This window comes from Bos indicus, chromosome 3, assembly GCF_029378745.1.
Source record: "Bos indicus isolate NIAB-ARS_2022 breed Sahiwal x Tharparkar chromosome 3, NIAB-ARS_B.indTharparkar_mat_pri_1.0, whole genome shotgun sequence".
In the NCBI taxonomy this organism is placed as follows: Eukaryota; Metazoa; Chordata; class Mammalia; order Artiodactyla; family Bovidae; genus Bos; species Bos indicus.
The window spans coordinates 102,314,547-102,329,065 of record NC_091762.1 but is presented as its reverse complement, the minus strand read 5'-3'; the positions used below and the strand labels follow the sequence as shown (position 1 = coordinate 102,329,065).

Genomic DNA, 14,519 nt, shown 5'->3' with positions numbered 1-14,519 from the left:
GGTCACGTGACGCCTGCGGGTCACGTGGATCAGTCAGGTGACACCGCGGGGCGGGCCGACGGTCTACGGGGAGGACGGGGACGCAGGGACGCGGTTTGAGCTCAGGCTCCCCTCGACCCGCGTCCCGCCGTCTTTGCCGCCATGACGGGGCTAGTGCTGCTCTACTCCGGGGTCTTCGTGGCCTTCTGGGCCTGCCTGCTCGTCGTGGGTGAGGCCGCGCCCTGGAGGGCGGGGACGGCTTCGGGCCGAGCTGACCCGGCTGGAGCCCAGCGGGGAGGTTGGAGTGTTGGGAGTATTAGGTCCTGACGCGGGTTCTAATACCTCAGGCTCCTGGATTTGCCTCGCGTCTGTCTGGGCCCCTAACCCGGACAGAGGAGGCTTGTATCTTCAGCTGCTTGAGGAGTGGGGTTGGGCGGGGCGGGGGGGGGGCGGCGCGGGCGGGGCTCTGTGGGGACCGCGAGCGATCGCAGCCCTGGTACCCTTCTGTCACTGGGCTCCGTTCCCCGGCTTCCTGCGCTCTCCCTGTCTTGCTCCTGACGGGCCTGCCGGGGTCGCGAGCCGGCTGCTCCAGTTCCTTTTTTCCCGGTCGTTTTGCCCTCCCCCCGCACCCACAGCGTGTTGAGTAAACAGCCGCTCGGACTGGGCTGGCTGCATCTGGTGGGGCCTGGCCCGAGCTGTTGCTCCCTCCCCTCCTCCAGGGTATTCAGGCCTCCTGGTTGCTCCCCTTGACGGGTCTCCGTCTGGGATATGGTGTCACAGAGGGAGATAGGTTCTTGAGAGAATGGCAGAAAATGGAGGCCTGAGCAGAGGAATCTGTATAGGCAGCTGTGCTTTCATTTTGGGGAGAGCCAAAGGACTCTGTCTTGACTTAGGTGTATGCAGACCTTTGGGAAGCTGGCCCATCTGCTGGGCAGCAACTTCTTGCCTAAGTTGTGGAACTTCTGTCTAGAGAGCAGGCCCCTAACCCCGTTTTTCTCATTGCTGTAGGAATCTGCTACACCATTTTTGACTTGGGCTTCCGCTTCGATGTGGCATGGTAAGGGAGAGGTTTCCCCTAGGAGCTTCTTTGACACCTGCCCTCTCTGATCTGAAGTCCTTCCCTCCCCACCTGCTCCTGCTCCCCAGCTGTCTGGGGTGTGGACCATTGGGAAATACGAAGTGTTTTGTTTCAGCATCCAGGACTGGAGGGGTTGGAGTAGGGTCGGGGTGGATTTTGTGCCCACTTCTCCATAAGGACTGAATTGTCTTTCTCCCTGTCTGCGCACCAGGTTCCTGACAGAGACTTCCCCCTTCATGTGGTCAAACCTGGGCATTGGCCTAGCTATCTCCTTGTCTGTGGTTGGGGCAGCATGGTGAGTGTTGGGGTCATGGGACAGGGAAGGGGGCTGAATCATAGCAGGGGGTGTCTTTGGGTTCTTAGTCATCTTGGGGGCAATGACAAGTTTGGGCTCTGCTCATTGGTTTCTTATTTGTCCATCAGGGGCATTTATATCACTGGCTCTTCCATCATTGGAGGAGGGGTGAAGGCCCCCAGGATCAAGACTAAGAACCTGGTCAGGTAAGTGTAGGACCCTTGTAAGGTTGTCAGAACCAAGTGGGAGCTGCCTGTGTATTTGACCTACGTTACATGCTGCTCCTCACCGGCCTCCTGATGGGGTGGGATGTCAGTGGAGGAAGGTGGTTGGACACTCTCCAGGGAGGAAGGTTGGCTTCTTTCTCATCTCTTTCTCCTCTTCGCCCCCTAATCCCCCATTACTACTACCAGTATCATCTTCTGTGAGGCTGTGGCCATCTACGGCATCATCATGGCAATTGTCATTAGCAACATGGCTGAGGTATGGAAGACTAGGTGGGATGGGTCTCAATTCCAGTGTGTTTTATATTGCTTGGTGGGGGAGGGGGAGTGGAGTAGGGAATGGTTTCTGATTATTTCTCTGCCTCCCTCAGCCCTTCAGTGCTACTGACCCCAAGGCTATTGGCCATCGAAATTACCATGCAGGTAGGTGGGTGTGTGAAGGCAGAAAATTGGGGCTTCACAGATGATTCCCCCTCCAGTGCACACCCCAGCTTAGACTCTTCATTGTGATATTCTTTGGCCTGCTTTGCAGAGTTGGGGTGCTGGCTGGTCCCATTAGTCCATGTTGGACCCTTGCCTTCATTTTCCTGTGTCTGGTTCAATATCAGCGCTCCCTTTCCATCCCTCCAGGTTACTCCATGTTTGGGGCTGGCCTCACAGTGGGCCTGTCTAACCTCTTCTGTGGAGTCTGCGTGGGCATCGTGGGCAGTGGAGCCGCCTTGGCTGATGCACAGAACCCCAGCCTCTTTGTAAAGATTCTCATCGTGGAGATCTTTGGCAGTGCCATTGGCCTTTTTGGGGTCATCGTTGCAATCCTTCAGGTGCTGAATCCCCCTGGGGAGCCTCTGTCCTTGTCCCCAGTGCAGTCTCACCCTTCTTCTGGAGGAGCCACAGTGCTCCCTTCTACATCTGTAACCATAAAACCCCTGAACAGCTTTCGCTGCCTCCTTCTCATCTTCTGGTTTTCCCCTTTTGAGCTTTCCATTTATTTCTGTCTTTAACATGGTATCACTGATAACATCTTTTTTTGTTACATTGTTTCTGTGTATGAAAGATTTGCTCTCTTTTCCGATTCTGTTATTTTTCTGTTCCTCTGTGTCTTTGCGGTCTAGACCAGGTTGGGATCGTGTCTGTTGTGGTCTGTCTTGGTGTGTTTGACTGTATTGTCAGTTGGACAGCATGTCTGAGATGTGTGTATCTTGTTTGTCTGACAGTGTGTGAGTGTGGCTAAGGATCAGCCTGAGGATCTTGAGCGTGACTGTGGGCATCTGACTGAGTTGACTCTCAAGAGACTGGCATGTCCACATGCCACTTCTCTGCATCGAGTCTCGTAGTTGTCTCTGTCCCCATTCACTGTGTTTGTCACAGCATGTCCATCGTGGTCCAGTCATCCGTGGTTGTGGTCTGGCCATCCTGCCATGGGTCTCATCTTCTGTCACATGTCATTGTCTAATCAATTTTTTTGTCCCTGCCTGATTTCTGCTTTTCTTCTCTTGCAGACCTCCAGAGTGAAGATGGGTGATTAGATGGTCTGTGTGGGTGGGGCCGTGCCCCACTCTTATTTATTTGTGGTTTTCCCCGGGACGGCTGGAGCTGTACCCCTTAGACTTTCAGGGGGCTTGGTGTTCAGGGCCCTCCCTACACTCACTTCGTGCTGCCTGCCGACTTGGAGGCTCTGCCTGGCTGGATTCTCAGTGTGGGGAGGGGGCTGCAGGTGGCTGTGTGGCTTCGCACCTGTGTCCCTCCCCCACCTCGTCTTCCCAGTGTTTGTGAAATAAATGTGGTGGTATCGGTCTGGGTCAGTGCTGCTTCTTTTGCATTCCTTCGCCACCACCTTTCACAGAAGGGTAAAGAGACCTGTAGGCCTCGACTTCATGCCAGCCTCTCTAGCATTCCAGTTCATACACGCTGTCTCTGTTCTGGACAGCACTGGCTCCTGGGTGGGAAGGGAGTGGTGCTGGGCTGGGGCCTCTGTAGCTCTAACCCTCTTTATTGAAGGAGCGAGTCTGGGGATGTGGGCCCCTTGCTTGATTGTGGGAGGAGGTGACCAACCCCATTCCCTCAGGGCTCTGGTCAGCTCAGCCCCAGTTGACTGCATTTATTACCTGGTTCTCCCCTCGGGCATCCAACCATCTCTTCCTCTGGGGCCTTGGAACCCTTTCATTCATCTGTGTTCATCCCTGCAGCATCCCATGCCCGTAACTAGTTTGACCTCATGTTCCCAGGGCTGTGCCCAGCTCCTCCCCCGCCTGTCCAACCTCTTACCCAACCTCCTGTTCCCCTAGAAGCCCCTGCCACACACACCGATTCACACCTTTAAGCGTCCTGCCCAACTAGCAGCCATCTCCACCGGTGGGCCTTTTGATTCTGCTCCCATCGATGAGCCAACAAATTCCTGACCTCCCTGACGAACTTCCAGGTGCCCTTGTTTGGCTGAGTTCGCGCTCCAACCAGACCCCATTCTTCCAAAACGGGTTTGACCCATCCACACCTCCGGTTCGGAGCCCTTGGATGAGTCTGATCAATTTCTCCTGCCCCTCCCTGGTCCTCGGTACCCTCGCTCCGCGGCCGCGCTCGGCGGCCAGCAGGGGCGGGCGTCGGAGGCGCGCGGCGGGTACGGGCGCGCTGGAGGCGGGGGCCGCGGGGACGCGCGCGCGGGCGCGCTGGCCGGGCCTGCCCCTCCGAGGCGCCGTAGCGCGGGAGGGAGGCGGCGGCGCTGTAGTCCGTCGGTCGGCGGGTCCGTGGGTCTGCCCGGCCGCCCGGCCCCGCCCTGCCCCCCGGGGCGGCTCGGCTCCATGGCCCGCGGCGGCGGCGGCGGCGGGAGGCGGCCTGGGGGCCGCGGGGGCCGCTGACCGGGAGGAGGAAGGCGGCGGGGCCGGGCCATGGGGAACGGAGCCGACCGCAGCCGCCGGAGCCCGGAATCCAGCCGGAGCCGGAGCGGCGCCCCCTGCTGAGCCCCGAGCGCTGGGTGAGAGGGGGGCGCTCGGGGCCCCGAGATTCCAGACCCGGCCCCACGAGGGGCGCCCCGAGCGCGGCCCCGAGATCCCCGCCCAGGACCCGGTGAGAGGCGCTGGCGGCCAGACCCCGGCCTGCCGTCACCCCACCCTACCCCCATCCCTCGGCTCCCCCAGTCCCCCTCGGACTCCTCTGCCCGCCCCCAGCCAGCCTCCCTTATTGTCCTCGCTCCACCCCGGCCTCGTGGCGTGGGGAGGCGCTCCACTTACGTCGCCCCTTTGCCTCGACCCCCAACCCACATCCTCTTCTCCAAGCCCCCTCCCCCCCAGGCTCCACACCCACCTGGTCTTCGCTGCTTCCCTGTCCAGGGGTGCCACGTGTTCAGGCCACTCAGCCCTCCAGCCCCGCCCAAACTCACCTCGCAGCCTGACCGGCAGCCTGACCCAAAACCCCTGACCCGGAGGGAGTGGTGGGAGTGTTTGCACGTGGGTCGGGGTGCTGTGAGCTGCCAGAGAGCCTGTCTGTGTGACTGTGTAAGCCCGGGAGCGCGGCTTTGTTTGTGAGTGGGTGACTCGGGGCATTATTGTTACCGTCACCCAGGCGTGTCTGTGACTCTTAATGTAGTTCTCTGTGTATCTGAGTGCAGCTACAGTGTATCTGACTGTAGCTGGGACCCAGGGTGTTTGTGTGTGATAGATACTGTGTATCTGAGGGAGACTCAGCCTGCTCTCTGAAGGCCTGCCAGAAGTGCCCCCAGAAGTGTTATTGCTGTGGGACCCCCAGTTAGAGCCATGGCCCAGGCAAAACCCTCTCCTGACATGCTGCCTCCAGGGGCCAAGCGTTTCCCTTTCTGGGAATCAGAACCAATCCTTGAGGTCTTATGGGAGGGATGTCCTGGGCCCCATCCTGTCTTTTCACCTCTTGCTCCAGAGGGAAGTGATCCCATAAACATCTTGTTCAAACTTGGGCCACCTGCATGCTGAGGTCCACTTCCCAGCCTTCTCCCAGATGGCCTGGCCTACTCCCCACTGGGACCTGACCAAAGAAATCACTGCCCACCCCCATGTTCCAGAAGGACTAAATGAAGTCTTGAGTACCAAGTGCTCTGGCATGGTAAATACTCAGTAAATGCTCTTCTTTCCTCAGACCAGGACTCCTGGGTTGAGGATGCTACCCTGTGGGCGTTTGTTCTCTGGGGCACAGAGAACCCGTGTGGTTCTGTACATAAGTGTGTTTCTGTGTTCAGATATGAGCTGGTGTGATCAGAGGTCATGTGCCCATGATCCATGGTTGGGGAGAGGGTGTGAAGTTGGGTAAGAAGGACACTGACCCAAGTGTGAGGGTAGGTGAGGCTCTCCATGTGTCTATGTGTCAGTGAGGATGAGGAAGGAAAGCACGTGTGGGTTAGTACTCAAGTGTGTGAAGATGCATGAGTAGTGAGTTGCCAGGGACCGTGTGTGTGTATTTACAGGTAGAATTTAAGTCAAGGGGTGTGAGCAGGTAAGTGTGAGCATGCACGTCTAAGAATGTGAGCAGTGCACAGAAGGTGGGTGGGTGGCCTTGCCCCTCTGGCCCTGACCTGCTGGGTGTGTCTCTCTCCCACCCCTGCTCAGGCCGGCAGCCGGATGCCCGGGCCCATTGGGCGGGCCGGCGGCCGCCTGCGGGATGAGCAGACTGCTGGGGGGGACGCTGGAGCGCGTGTGCAAGGCCGTGCTCCTTCTCTGCCTGCTGCACTTCCTCGTGGCCGTCATCCTCTACTTTGACGTCTACGCCCAGCACTTGGCCTTCTTCAGCCGCTTCAGTGCACGGGGCCCCTCCCGTGCCCTCCACCCAGCTGCCAGCAGCAGCACCAACTGCTCTCGGCCAAACGCCACTGCCCCTAGCTCCGGGCTCCCCGAGGCTCCCAGCGCCCGGCCCGGCCCCACGGCTCCTGTCCTGCCACCCTGTCCTGACTCGCCGCCTGGCCTTGGTGAGCCTGCGGGGTGGGGCTTGCCTCTAGGGGTGGGCCAAGGTCTGGGGGAGTGGAGTCTTGATCCCCGGGGGCGCCACAGGTGTTGTGTGTTGGTAGAGGGCTATTCCTGGGATTCCCTGGCCCACCCCAGGTAGAGGGAGGGGGCTGGCGTCCTTGGGTTCCGATGAAGACCTAATTCCTGCCCTTGTCCTGCCTGCAGTGGGCCGACTGCTGATTGAGTTCACCTCACCCATGCCCCTGGAGCGGGTGCAGAGGGAGAACCCAGGTGTCCTCCTCGGTGGCCGCTATACGCCTCCCGACTGCACCCCAGCCCAGACGGTGGCAGTCATCATCCCCTTCCGACACCGGGAACACCACCTACGCTACTGGCTCCACTACCTGCATCCCATCCTCAGGCGACAGCGACTACGCTATGGCATCTACGTCATCAACCAGGTGCGCAGCCGCAGCCTCCAGGCTGGTCACCGGCCACCAGGGAACCCCCGAGCACCTGTGGGGAGGGGCCCACGTGCCTGTTGGTGCGTCTGTGCGGTTGGGGGCATTCCTGGATGCCTGGATAGCTGTGTGGACATGCGATGTACGTGTGGGTGTCCGTGCATGTCACTTCGTGCACATGTGGGTTTGCATGTGCCTTCAGGGGATTGCATACGTGTTAGTGGTGGTGGACACACGGCCAGGTGTGCGTAGCCTCTGTTGTGGGTGAGTGCCATTGTTTACCTTTGGTAGGCCCCACCCCATGGTGGTGGTAGCTTAGGGTACACTGGCTATGAGATATTGAGGGTCCTGAGCAGAGAGAGAGTTAGACCTGAAAGAGAGATCAAGACTGCCTTAGGGCCAAGTGCTGAGCACAGCTGAGATCCAGGAATTCAGTTCAGGCTCCAAGCCCACTGCCATGGGCCTGGCTGGGGCTGGCTTCTGGGGCCTGGAGAAGGTCTGATACAGGCCCTCCTCCCCACAGAGAATCCCCAGACTTGAACTTGGATCCCTTTGACTCCAGGACAGTGGTGTGTCACTGGAGTAGGAGCAGGGAGCTGTGAAGCGACCAAGCGGCCCAGTTTAGCCCCAGGGTGGGAAAGTAACCATTGAGATGGGTCTTGAGGGATAAATAGGCATCAGCCAGTGCAGGGACTGGGGAAGGCAAGCATTCTAGGCAAGGGACAGAGGAGACCCCAGGCCCCAGTGAGAGAACTGATCTCCTGTGTTTGGGAACTGGCAGCTGAGGTGAGAGATGCCACATGCAGGGTGGGTAGCAGAGGTGAGGTTGGGAGGACTAGTGGAGGCCACAGCCACAAGGGTCCCAGGAGGCATCTCAAGCAGCTGGATTCCAGCGTGAAAGTGATGGGGCACCGTTTTGTCTTTTTTTGGCTATGCTGGGTCTTCACTGGGGGCAACGCAGGCTCTCTAGTTATGGTGTGGGCTCTAGAGTGTGTGGGCTCGGTAGCTGCAGTGCACAGGCTTAGTTGGGATCCCCATGGCATGTGGGATCTTAGTTCCCCAACCAGGGATCAAACCCATGTCCCTTACACTGGAAGGCAGATTCTTAACCCCTGGACCACCAGGGGAGTTCCCATAGTGAGGTTTTAGGGAGAGGGTAATGTGTGTGTGTGCTTCTTAGAAAGATTGCTCTGACTACATGTGGACAATGGGGTGGAAGGGGAGTGGGAGGTAGGGCGCCTGGTTGGGAAGAGGCTACTGTGTTCAGGGTGGAGGTGGTGAATGTGCCTGTGAGTTGGGCAGGAGTCGTGCAGATGAGAGGAGAGATGTGATACAAGTAGCTGAGAGGAAAGGGAGGTGCCAGGACACCTTGAGGCTCTCTGTCTTGACTGCTGGCCCCATGTATGGTTGCGCCTGTGAGATGGGAACACAGGATCTGGGCCGGGTCTGGGGGAGAATGTGTCTTTTTTGCATGTGATGAGTTTGAGTGCCTGGGGGAAGTATAAGAGGAACGGTCAGCAGGCATTTGGACAAATGAACTGACCTAGGAGTGAAGTCTGAGGTGGAGAGGGATCTGGGAGCCACCAGTATATAGATGGTCCCTAAAACCAGCCATGTTCAGCCTGCCTGGGGTGGGGCCTGGGACCTGAGAGGAGAAAGCCAGCATGTAAGGAATGGGTGGAGAAAGACCACAGAGGCTGCAAGGGTTGGCCAGAAAGGTTCGAGGAGACCCAAGAGAACTTGGTGTCCCAGCACCCAGGAATAAGCGTCAAGAAGGCAGCGTGGCAGCTGCGTGAGCGCTGCTGGGGGAGTAAGGAAGGATGTAGACCGAGAAGCGTCCAGTGGATTTAGCAACAAGGTGGGCCCAGCGAGAGCCATTTCAGGGGCATGGTGGGGGCGGAAGCAGATTGCAGTGGGTTGCAGAAGGAATCAGATCTGACAAAATGCAAGTAGCCAATTGGAGACAACTCTTTATTAAAAAAAAAAAAATTCTGCTGAGAAGGGAACGCAAAAGGTAGGGTGGGGTCTAAAGGAAGGGCTTTCTTTGGGTGAGAGAGAAATGGGCAGGTTTATGAGCCCTGTGGGAGAAACCTAGGGCTCCGGGGTGGTGAGAGAGGTTAGGAAGGAGTGCAGATGGAGAAAACGGACTATTGCTCCAAGGGCTGGTGGGAAAGAAGGTTCAGGGCAAGGAGGAAAGAGAGCAGGTGGGGCCGGGCCGTTCAGGGTCCAGGGGAGCAGCTCTTGCTCTCTTGGGCCCAGGTTGGCTGGTAGGGAGGAGGGGCTACTACTCCTCTCCTTCCAAGAGAGCCTACTTGAAGACCAGGAGCCTCTCTGGCTCCAGCCTGGAGATCATGGGTTGGCGCAGGGACTTCAGGGGCCAGCCAGCTCCTTCCATGAAACCCTCCTTCCTCTGGCCAGAATTCAGAGTTTGGGGCTGCATGGCCAGGAGGCCAACCTCAAGGAGACCTGATCCCACAGCCCCATTTCTTGGGGGACTCCAGGCTCACTATGCCTCTCATTTTATTGGGGAGACAAGTGAATTGAGCCTGGTCCCAGAGGCTGCCCAGGGAGTTGGACGTGGATCTACAAGAGCCAGAGGGGACAGGTGGCTCATCTTAGATGCTGGCCATTTGGGGATGTTCTTTGTTCATTTCACTCCATGACATGCTCAGTAGGGAAGCAGTGTGCTCAGGGCCACTCATCTTTAAGATCCTCACTGGCACAGAGAAGATGCCTGGCACCAAGGACAGGGCCAAGGGGCACGATTGAAGGAATGAATGAAATGACAGCCCTAAATTGCAACCGTTTGAATGGACCTGGCATAAGTGAAGCACAGGGGAGGGAATGAGTAATTATACTGGGGCGGGGAGGTTTGCTAACAGAGGCCTTTCCAGACATGAATTTGAAAAGTGGAGAAGGAGAGCATTCCAGACAGGGGCAACTGCTAACACTGAGGCCTGGAGGCAGGAAAGTCTGGCATGTTCTGGGGTTGTGGAGAAATATAGTATAGCTGGGCTTGAGGGGTCTGAGGTCATTGGCCAGAGAGGAGATGGAACCAAATTCTAAAAGGCTTTGCAAAGCTAGGTCTAAGATAAAGAGCTGGATTTGATCCCGAGAGTCTGGAGGCCCCGGTGGAGGATGAGTTGACGGGTAGTGCTAGGTCTGCAGGGACTACTCTGGACAGTGGTCAAGTGGCAGATGTTTCCAAGTCTCAGGCCCAGAGCCGACCTGTCTCCTCCACCAACCCCAGCACGGTGAGGACACCTTCAACCGGGCCAAGCTGCTCAACGTGGGTTTCCTAGAGGCACTCAAGGAGGACTCCACCTACAACTGCTTCATCTTCAGTGACGTGGACCTGGTCCCCATGGATGACCGCAACCTGTACCGCTGTGGTGACCAGCCCCGCCACTTTGCCATTGCCATGGACAAATTTGGCTTCCGGTGAGGGCTCCCTTCTCTGCTGGACCCAGGCCTCCCTGTCCCGCCCCGGCTGTCACTCCCAGCCCCTTCCCCTGCTTGTTGCCAGACCTCTATCTGGAATCCCCTCAGGTTCCTCATTGATGCATGTCTTCCGTGCCCCAGGCTGCCCTATGCTGGCTACTTCGGAGGTGTGTCGGGCCTGAATAAATCCCAGTTCCTGAGAATCAATGGCTTCCCCAACGAGTACTGGGGTTGGGGTGGTGAGGATGATGACATCTTCAACCGGTGAGCGGGGGTGGGGTGGGGAGTCGATGGGGTGTGGATGGTGGGCACAGACTGGGCGGGGCTCTTCGCCCATCCTGGTGCCCACTCCAGCCCAGCTGTCCTTGACCCCAGGATCTCCCTGGCTGGGATGAAGATCTCGCGTCCAGACATCCGCATAGGCCGCTACCGAATGATCAAGCACGACCGGGACAAGCATAACGAGCCCAACCCTCAAAGGTGACCCCCCAGCGCCCTCAACCCCAGCCGTCCTGGCCCCTTACCCATAGAGGTGACGTCCCAGTGCTGCTAATCCCCAGAGGTGATCCCAAGGCCCTGATCCTTGACTCCTGATGACTCCCAGCACCCCCACCCTTGGCCCTTAGTCCCCAGCTCTACTCTCACCCCTGGCCTGATTCTGCAAGTGACTGAAATTTAAAGGTGGGGCTCAAATTGTCACTGAGTAACTTGCATTTCTCTTGGGCCCTCACAAACCTCACTCCAGCCTGAACAGATAGGACAAGAGACAGCAGGCCCAGGGCACAGCTCCAGGGCCTAGGGACCCAACAGAGATTGCCCCGAGCAGTGTGGGGTGGCGGGAGTGGAAAGACACTGCTGAGCCCTCTGAGATTGAATAGGTGGCTGGTCTCTGAGGAGGAAGCCACATGGGTGTCTTAATGCTGGCTGGGAGAAATGCCTGAGGGTATGTGAGATGGGTAGTGGAGAGCAGGAGGCGTGTTAGGGGATCCAGAGCACTCAGACCTAATCCCTGCTGGGCAGCTTGTGTGAAATTCAGTCTAGGGAGGGAGACCAGCAGATACAGCACAAGGTGATTTGGGCAAGGTGCTGTCCTGGCAGAAGAGGGAGTGATGGTGGGAGGCTTCCTGAAGGCTGTTGTTCAGTTGCCAAGTTGTGTGTCCGACTCTTCATGACCCCATAGACTGCAGCATGCCAGGCTCCCCCGTCCTTCACCGTCTCCTGGAGTTTGCCCAAATTCATTCCATTGAATCAGTGATGCCATCCAACCATCTCATCCTCTGTCACCCTCTTCTACTTCTGCCTTCAGTCTTTCCCATCATCAGGGTCTTTTCCAATGAGTCAGCTGTTCACATCAGGTGGCCAAAGTACTGGAGCGTGGAGTATTCCTGGAGGAGGTGATGGTAAACTGGAGTTTGAAAAGAGTTATTCATTCTACAAATATTTGTCACACACCTACCTTGGGTACAGTACTGTATTCACCAGGCTGATGGAGGAGGCTAGTCTGGATAAAAGGAATCAGATGTGTAGGAGTCTGGAATGTGTACATCCATTGTATACGCTGAGAGCCTGAAACTCTTCATTATTACATTCTGAAGGCTGGGAGTGACAGGAGGGGGGTCACTGCTGATCCCAGGTTGGGAGTTTCAGTTTTGTCCCAGGGGTGCTGGGGAGTCACAGAAGGGCTTTCATGTGGGGAAGGGATGAGACCACATTTGGCTTTGGAAGGATCACCCTTTGAGTTTGAAGAAGGTGAAGGACTGGCAGGGCTGCTGAGTGGAGCAGGAGGAAAGTAGACCAGGCTCAAAGGAATCAGTGGAGCCCAGGGGGTATGCTGCATGTGAAACTGGCATGCACCCGTCAGACCAGTACGAAGTTTTTCTCTGAAGCCAGGGTGTCAGAGTGGGGAGGGAGGTGGCCGTAATGATGTAGGGTTGATATCTGGCAAAAGCATGAAGTACTGGGCATCCAGGGAGCTGATGAAAAAGCAGTTAAGTTAATAACTATGGTGAGTAGGGAAGGGACGACAGGCTGGGAGAAGAGGGGCTTTGGGGTATCTGAGGAGGGGCACTCAGTGTTAGGCTGGCTCCAGAGAGGGATCTGAAGTGAGCCAAGAAGGATGGAGAGGATCAAAACAGTTGGGATGAGGGTGGCAGTGGGGCTTTAGAAGCACAGGCCAGAGTCCATGCCTCGGTGCCATCCTTGGTTAGTGATATCTGCATGGCCGAGATAGCAAGTTATTTCTGGCTTAAGGAACTCTGTGGATGCTGGTTTCATCTAGCTGGTTGCTTTTGCCTCAGATCTAGGAGTTCTGGATTCTTCTTGCTCTCACCCTACGTATCTGGACCATCAGCAGGTCTTATCAGTGCTGCCCCTGCAAGGTACCTGAGCCGGTCCACTTTTCCCTTTACTTCTGCACTAGTGCAGGCTCTTTGTAGCTCATGTTCCCTGGCCCTCCCTTTCCCAGACTGGGATAAAAATCCCTCAGTGTTTTTTAACTCACAGAATAAAAAGCTGTTTCCTCTGACTTACAGAGGCTTGCCCATACATGCTCTAACCTCCCAGCTAATCTTACTCTGGGTTTTCTCCTTGGCCCATTAAGCTCTAGCCACTCTGCTGTGCAAATTCTCATTTTCAGTTTAGGGTCAGCCTGTGTGCTTTTACCTCTGCTGTCAGCTTGATGGCCCACACCCACCCCTTCCACGGCAGTCATCCTGTCTGCCGTTTCCCTCTGCTGTCTCCCTCAGTATTCTGGTGTCTTCCTTGTCTATTACTTGTTTGCCCTAGTGGTAAAGACTTGCCATGAGAGGAAGGACTTTGCAGTTCTGTTCATGGCTGTGACCTTGGTGCTTAGAGAGGGCCTGGCACACGGGGACTGCTCAATAAATAGATGGTGAAGGCATGATTAAAGGATGAGGAACAGAGAAGGTGGCACAGAGATGGTGGGTGTGGGGAGTAAAGATGATGCATACGATACAGGACACGTTGTATTTGAGGTGTCTGTGGGGTACCCTGTGTCTGGGTCTGCAGTGAGAGAAAAATTGGTGAGTGTGTCATGATTCTGGACTGAAGGGGGTGAGATCTCTGTTTTGAGGGTTGTTGCAAGAGCCAAAGGGCCCCAGGCAAGTGGAGGGGGTAGCGAGGAGAACTGAGTTACCCCAGGAAGATGCCAGGAGGGCATGAGCCTTGGGCCCAGTGATCCCTACTGGGTTTGGTGGTGAGCCCTGATCTAGACCCACTTCTATCCTGTCTAGGTTTACCAAGATTCAAAACACGAAGCTGACCATGAAGCGGGACGGCATCGGGTCAGTGCGGTACCAGGTCTTAGAGGTGTCTCGGCAACCACTCTTCACCAATATCACGGTGGACATTGGGCGGCCCCCTTCGTGGCCTCCTCGGGGATGACACCAGTGGACAAAGGCTCCCAGTGCCAAGGATTGCCTGTCAGAGGACTGACCTACAGCCTGGCTGGCAGCTGCTCTAGGGTGGATCTCCCAGGACTGAGACTGTGGGCTCTGTTTTCTGAGGGTCTTCAGTAGGCACCCCCCAGCTGCACTTGGAAGTTTCAGAACCTACTTTGGGGGAGCTTCCATCCTGGGCAGGCCCCTCAAGGGTGGCCGTCTCTGGGGTCAACCCTTCCTGCTCCTCCCTCCCCAGTTCAGCCCCCCTCACTGTCAGGGTTGGGTCAGCCCCTGCACTGCCTCGCCGAGTGGCCTGGGCCAGGTCACTCCACCTCTCTGTGCCTCAGTTTCCCCCCCTTGAGTCCCCTAGGGCCTAGAAGAGTGGGAGGTATGACTAGGGGGCAATGTCGCTTCCAGGGGAAATTCTCAGACCTGAGGATCCCCCACACTCCCAGGGGAGGGGAAACCTTTTTCACTCAACATTGTAGGGGGCAAACTCTGGGGTACCCCCTGCTGAGGAGCAGCCCCAGGAGGGGACCAGAGGGGGTGCTGTGTCACGGCCTGGGATCTTGGGGTTGGGCTTTGCATGGGGGCGGATGGGGCTTGGATCAGTTGGGTTCCAGTCCCACCCCGCCTCTCAGAGAGAAGGCAGTAGCCCCAGGACCGGCTCGTGTTTGTACATTGCACAGAAACTTGTGTGGGTGCTTTAGTAAAAAACGTGAATGGATAAGCCCTTTGTCTG

At 57.0% G+C, this 14,519-nt stretch overlaps 2 protein-coding genes across 4 annotated transcripts; both read left to right on the top strand.

Annotated features, from left to right (window-relative positions):
- The first annotated feature begins 29 nt into the window (after window positions 1-29).
- Window positions 30-3,378, top strand: ATP6V0B (ATPase H+ transporting V0 subunit b). Its single transcript, XM_019957637.2, has 8 exons — window positions 30-208; window positions 988-1,036; window positions 1,269-1,352; window positions 1,481-1,558; window positions 1,766-1,835; window positions 1,948-1,999; window positions 2,207-2,397; window positions 3,076-3,378. The coding sequence occupies exons 1-8, from the start codon at window positions 142-144 to the stop codon at window positions 3,100-3,102; spliced, it is 618 nt and encodes a 205-aa protein (XP_019813196.1). The 5' UTR covers window positions 30-141; the 3' UTR covers window positions 3,103-3,378.
- An 896-nt stretch (window positions 3,379-4,274) lies between these two features.
- Window positions 4,275-14,507, top strand: B4GALT2 (beta-1,4-galactosyltransferase 2). 3 transcript variants are annotated; one of them, XM_070786683.1, is made up of 7 exons: window positions 4,275-4,544; window positions 6,145-6,500; window positions 6,703-6,938; window positions 10,189-10,379; window positions 10,521-10,643; window positions 10,755-10,859; window positions 13,631-14,507. In XM_070786683.1, the coding sequence occupies exons 2-7, from the start codon at window positions 6,197-6,199 to the stop codon at window positions 13,779-13,781; spliced, it is 1,110 nt and encodes a 369-aa protein (XP_070642784.1). In that variant the 5' UTR covers window positions 4,275-4,544; window positions 6,145-6,196; the 3' UTR covers window positions 13,782-14,507. The 3 variants fall into 3 exon arrangements, with proteins under 3 accessions (XP_070642784.1, XP_070642786.1, XP_070642785.1); XM_070786685.1 differs by having other exon boundaries at window positions 4,336-4,636; XM_070786684.1 differs by lacking the exon at window positions 4,275-4,544 and adding an exon at window positions 5,462-5,644.
- Window positions 14,508-14,519: the final 12 nt, after the last annotated feature.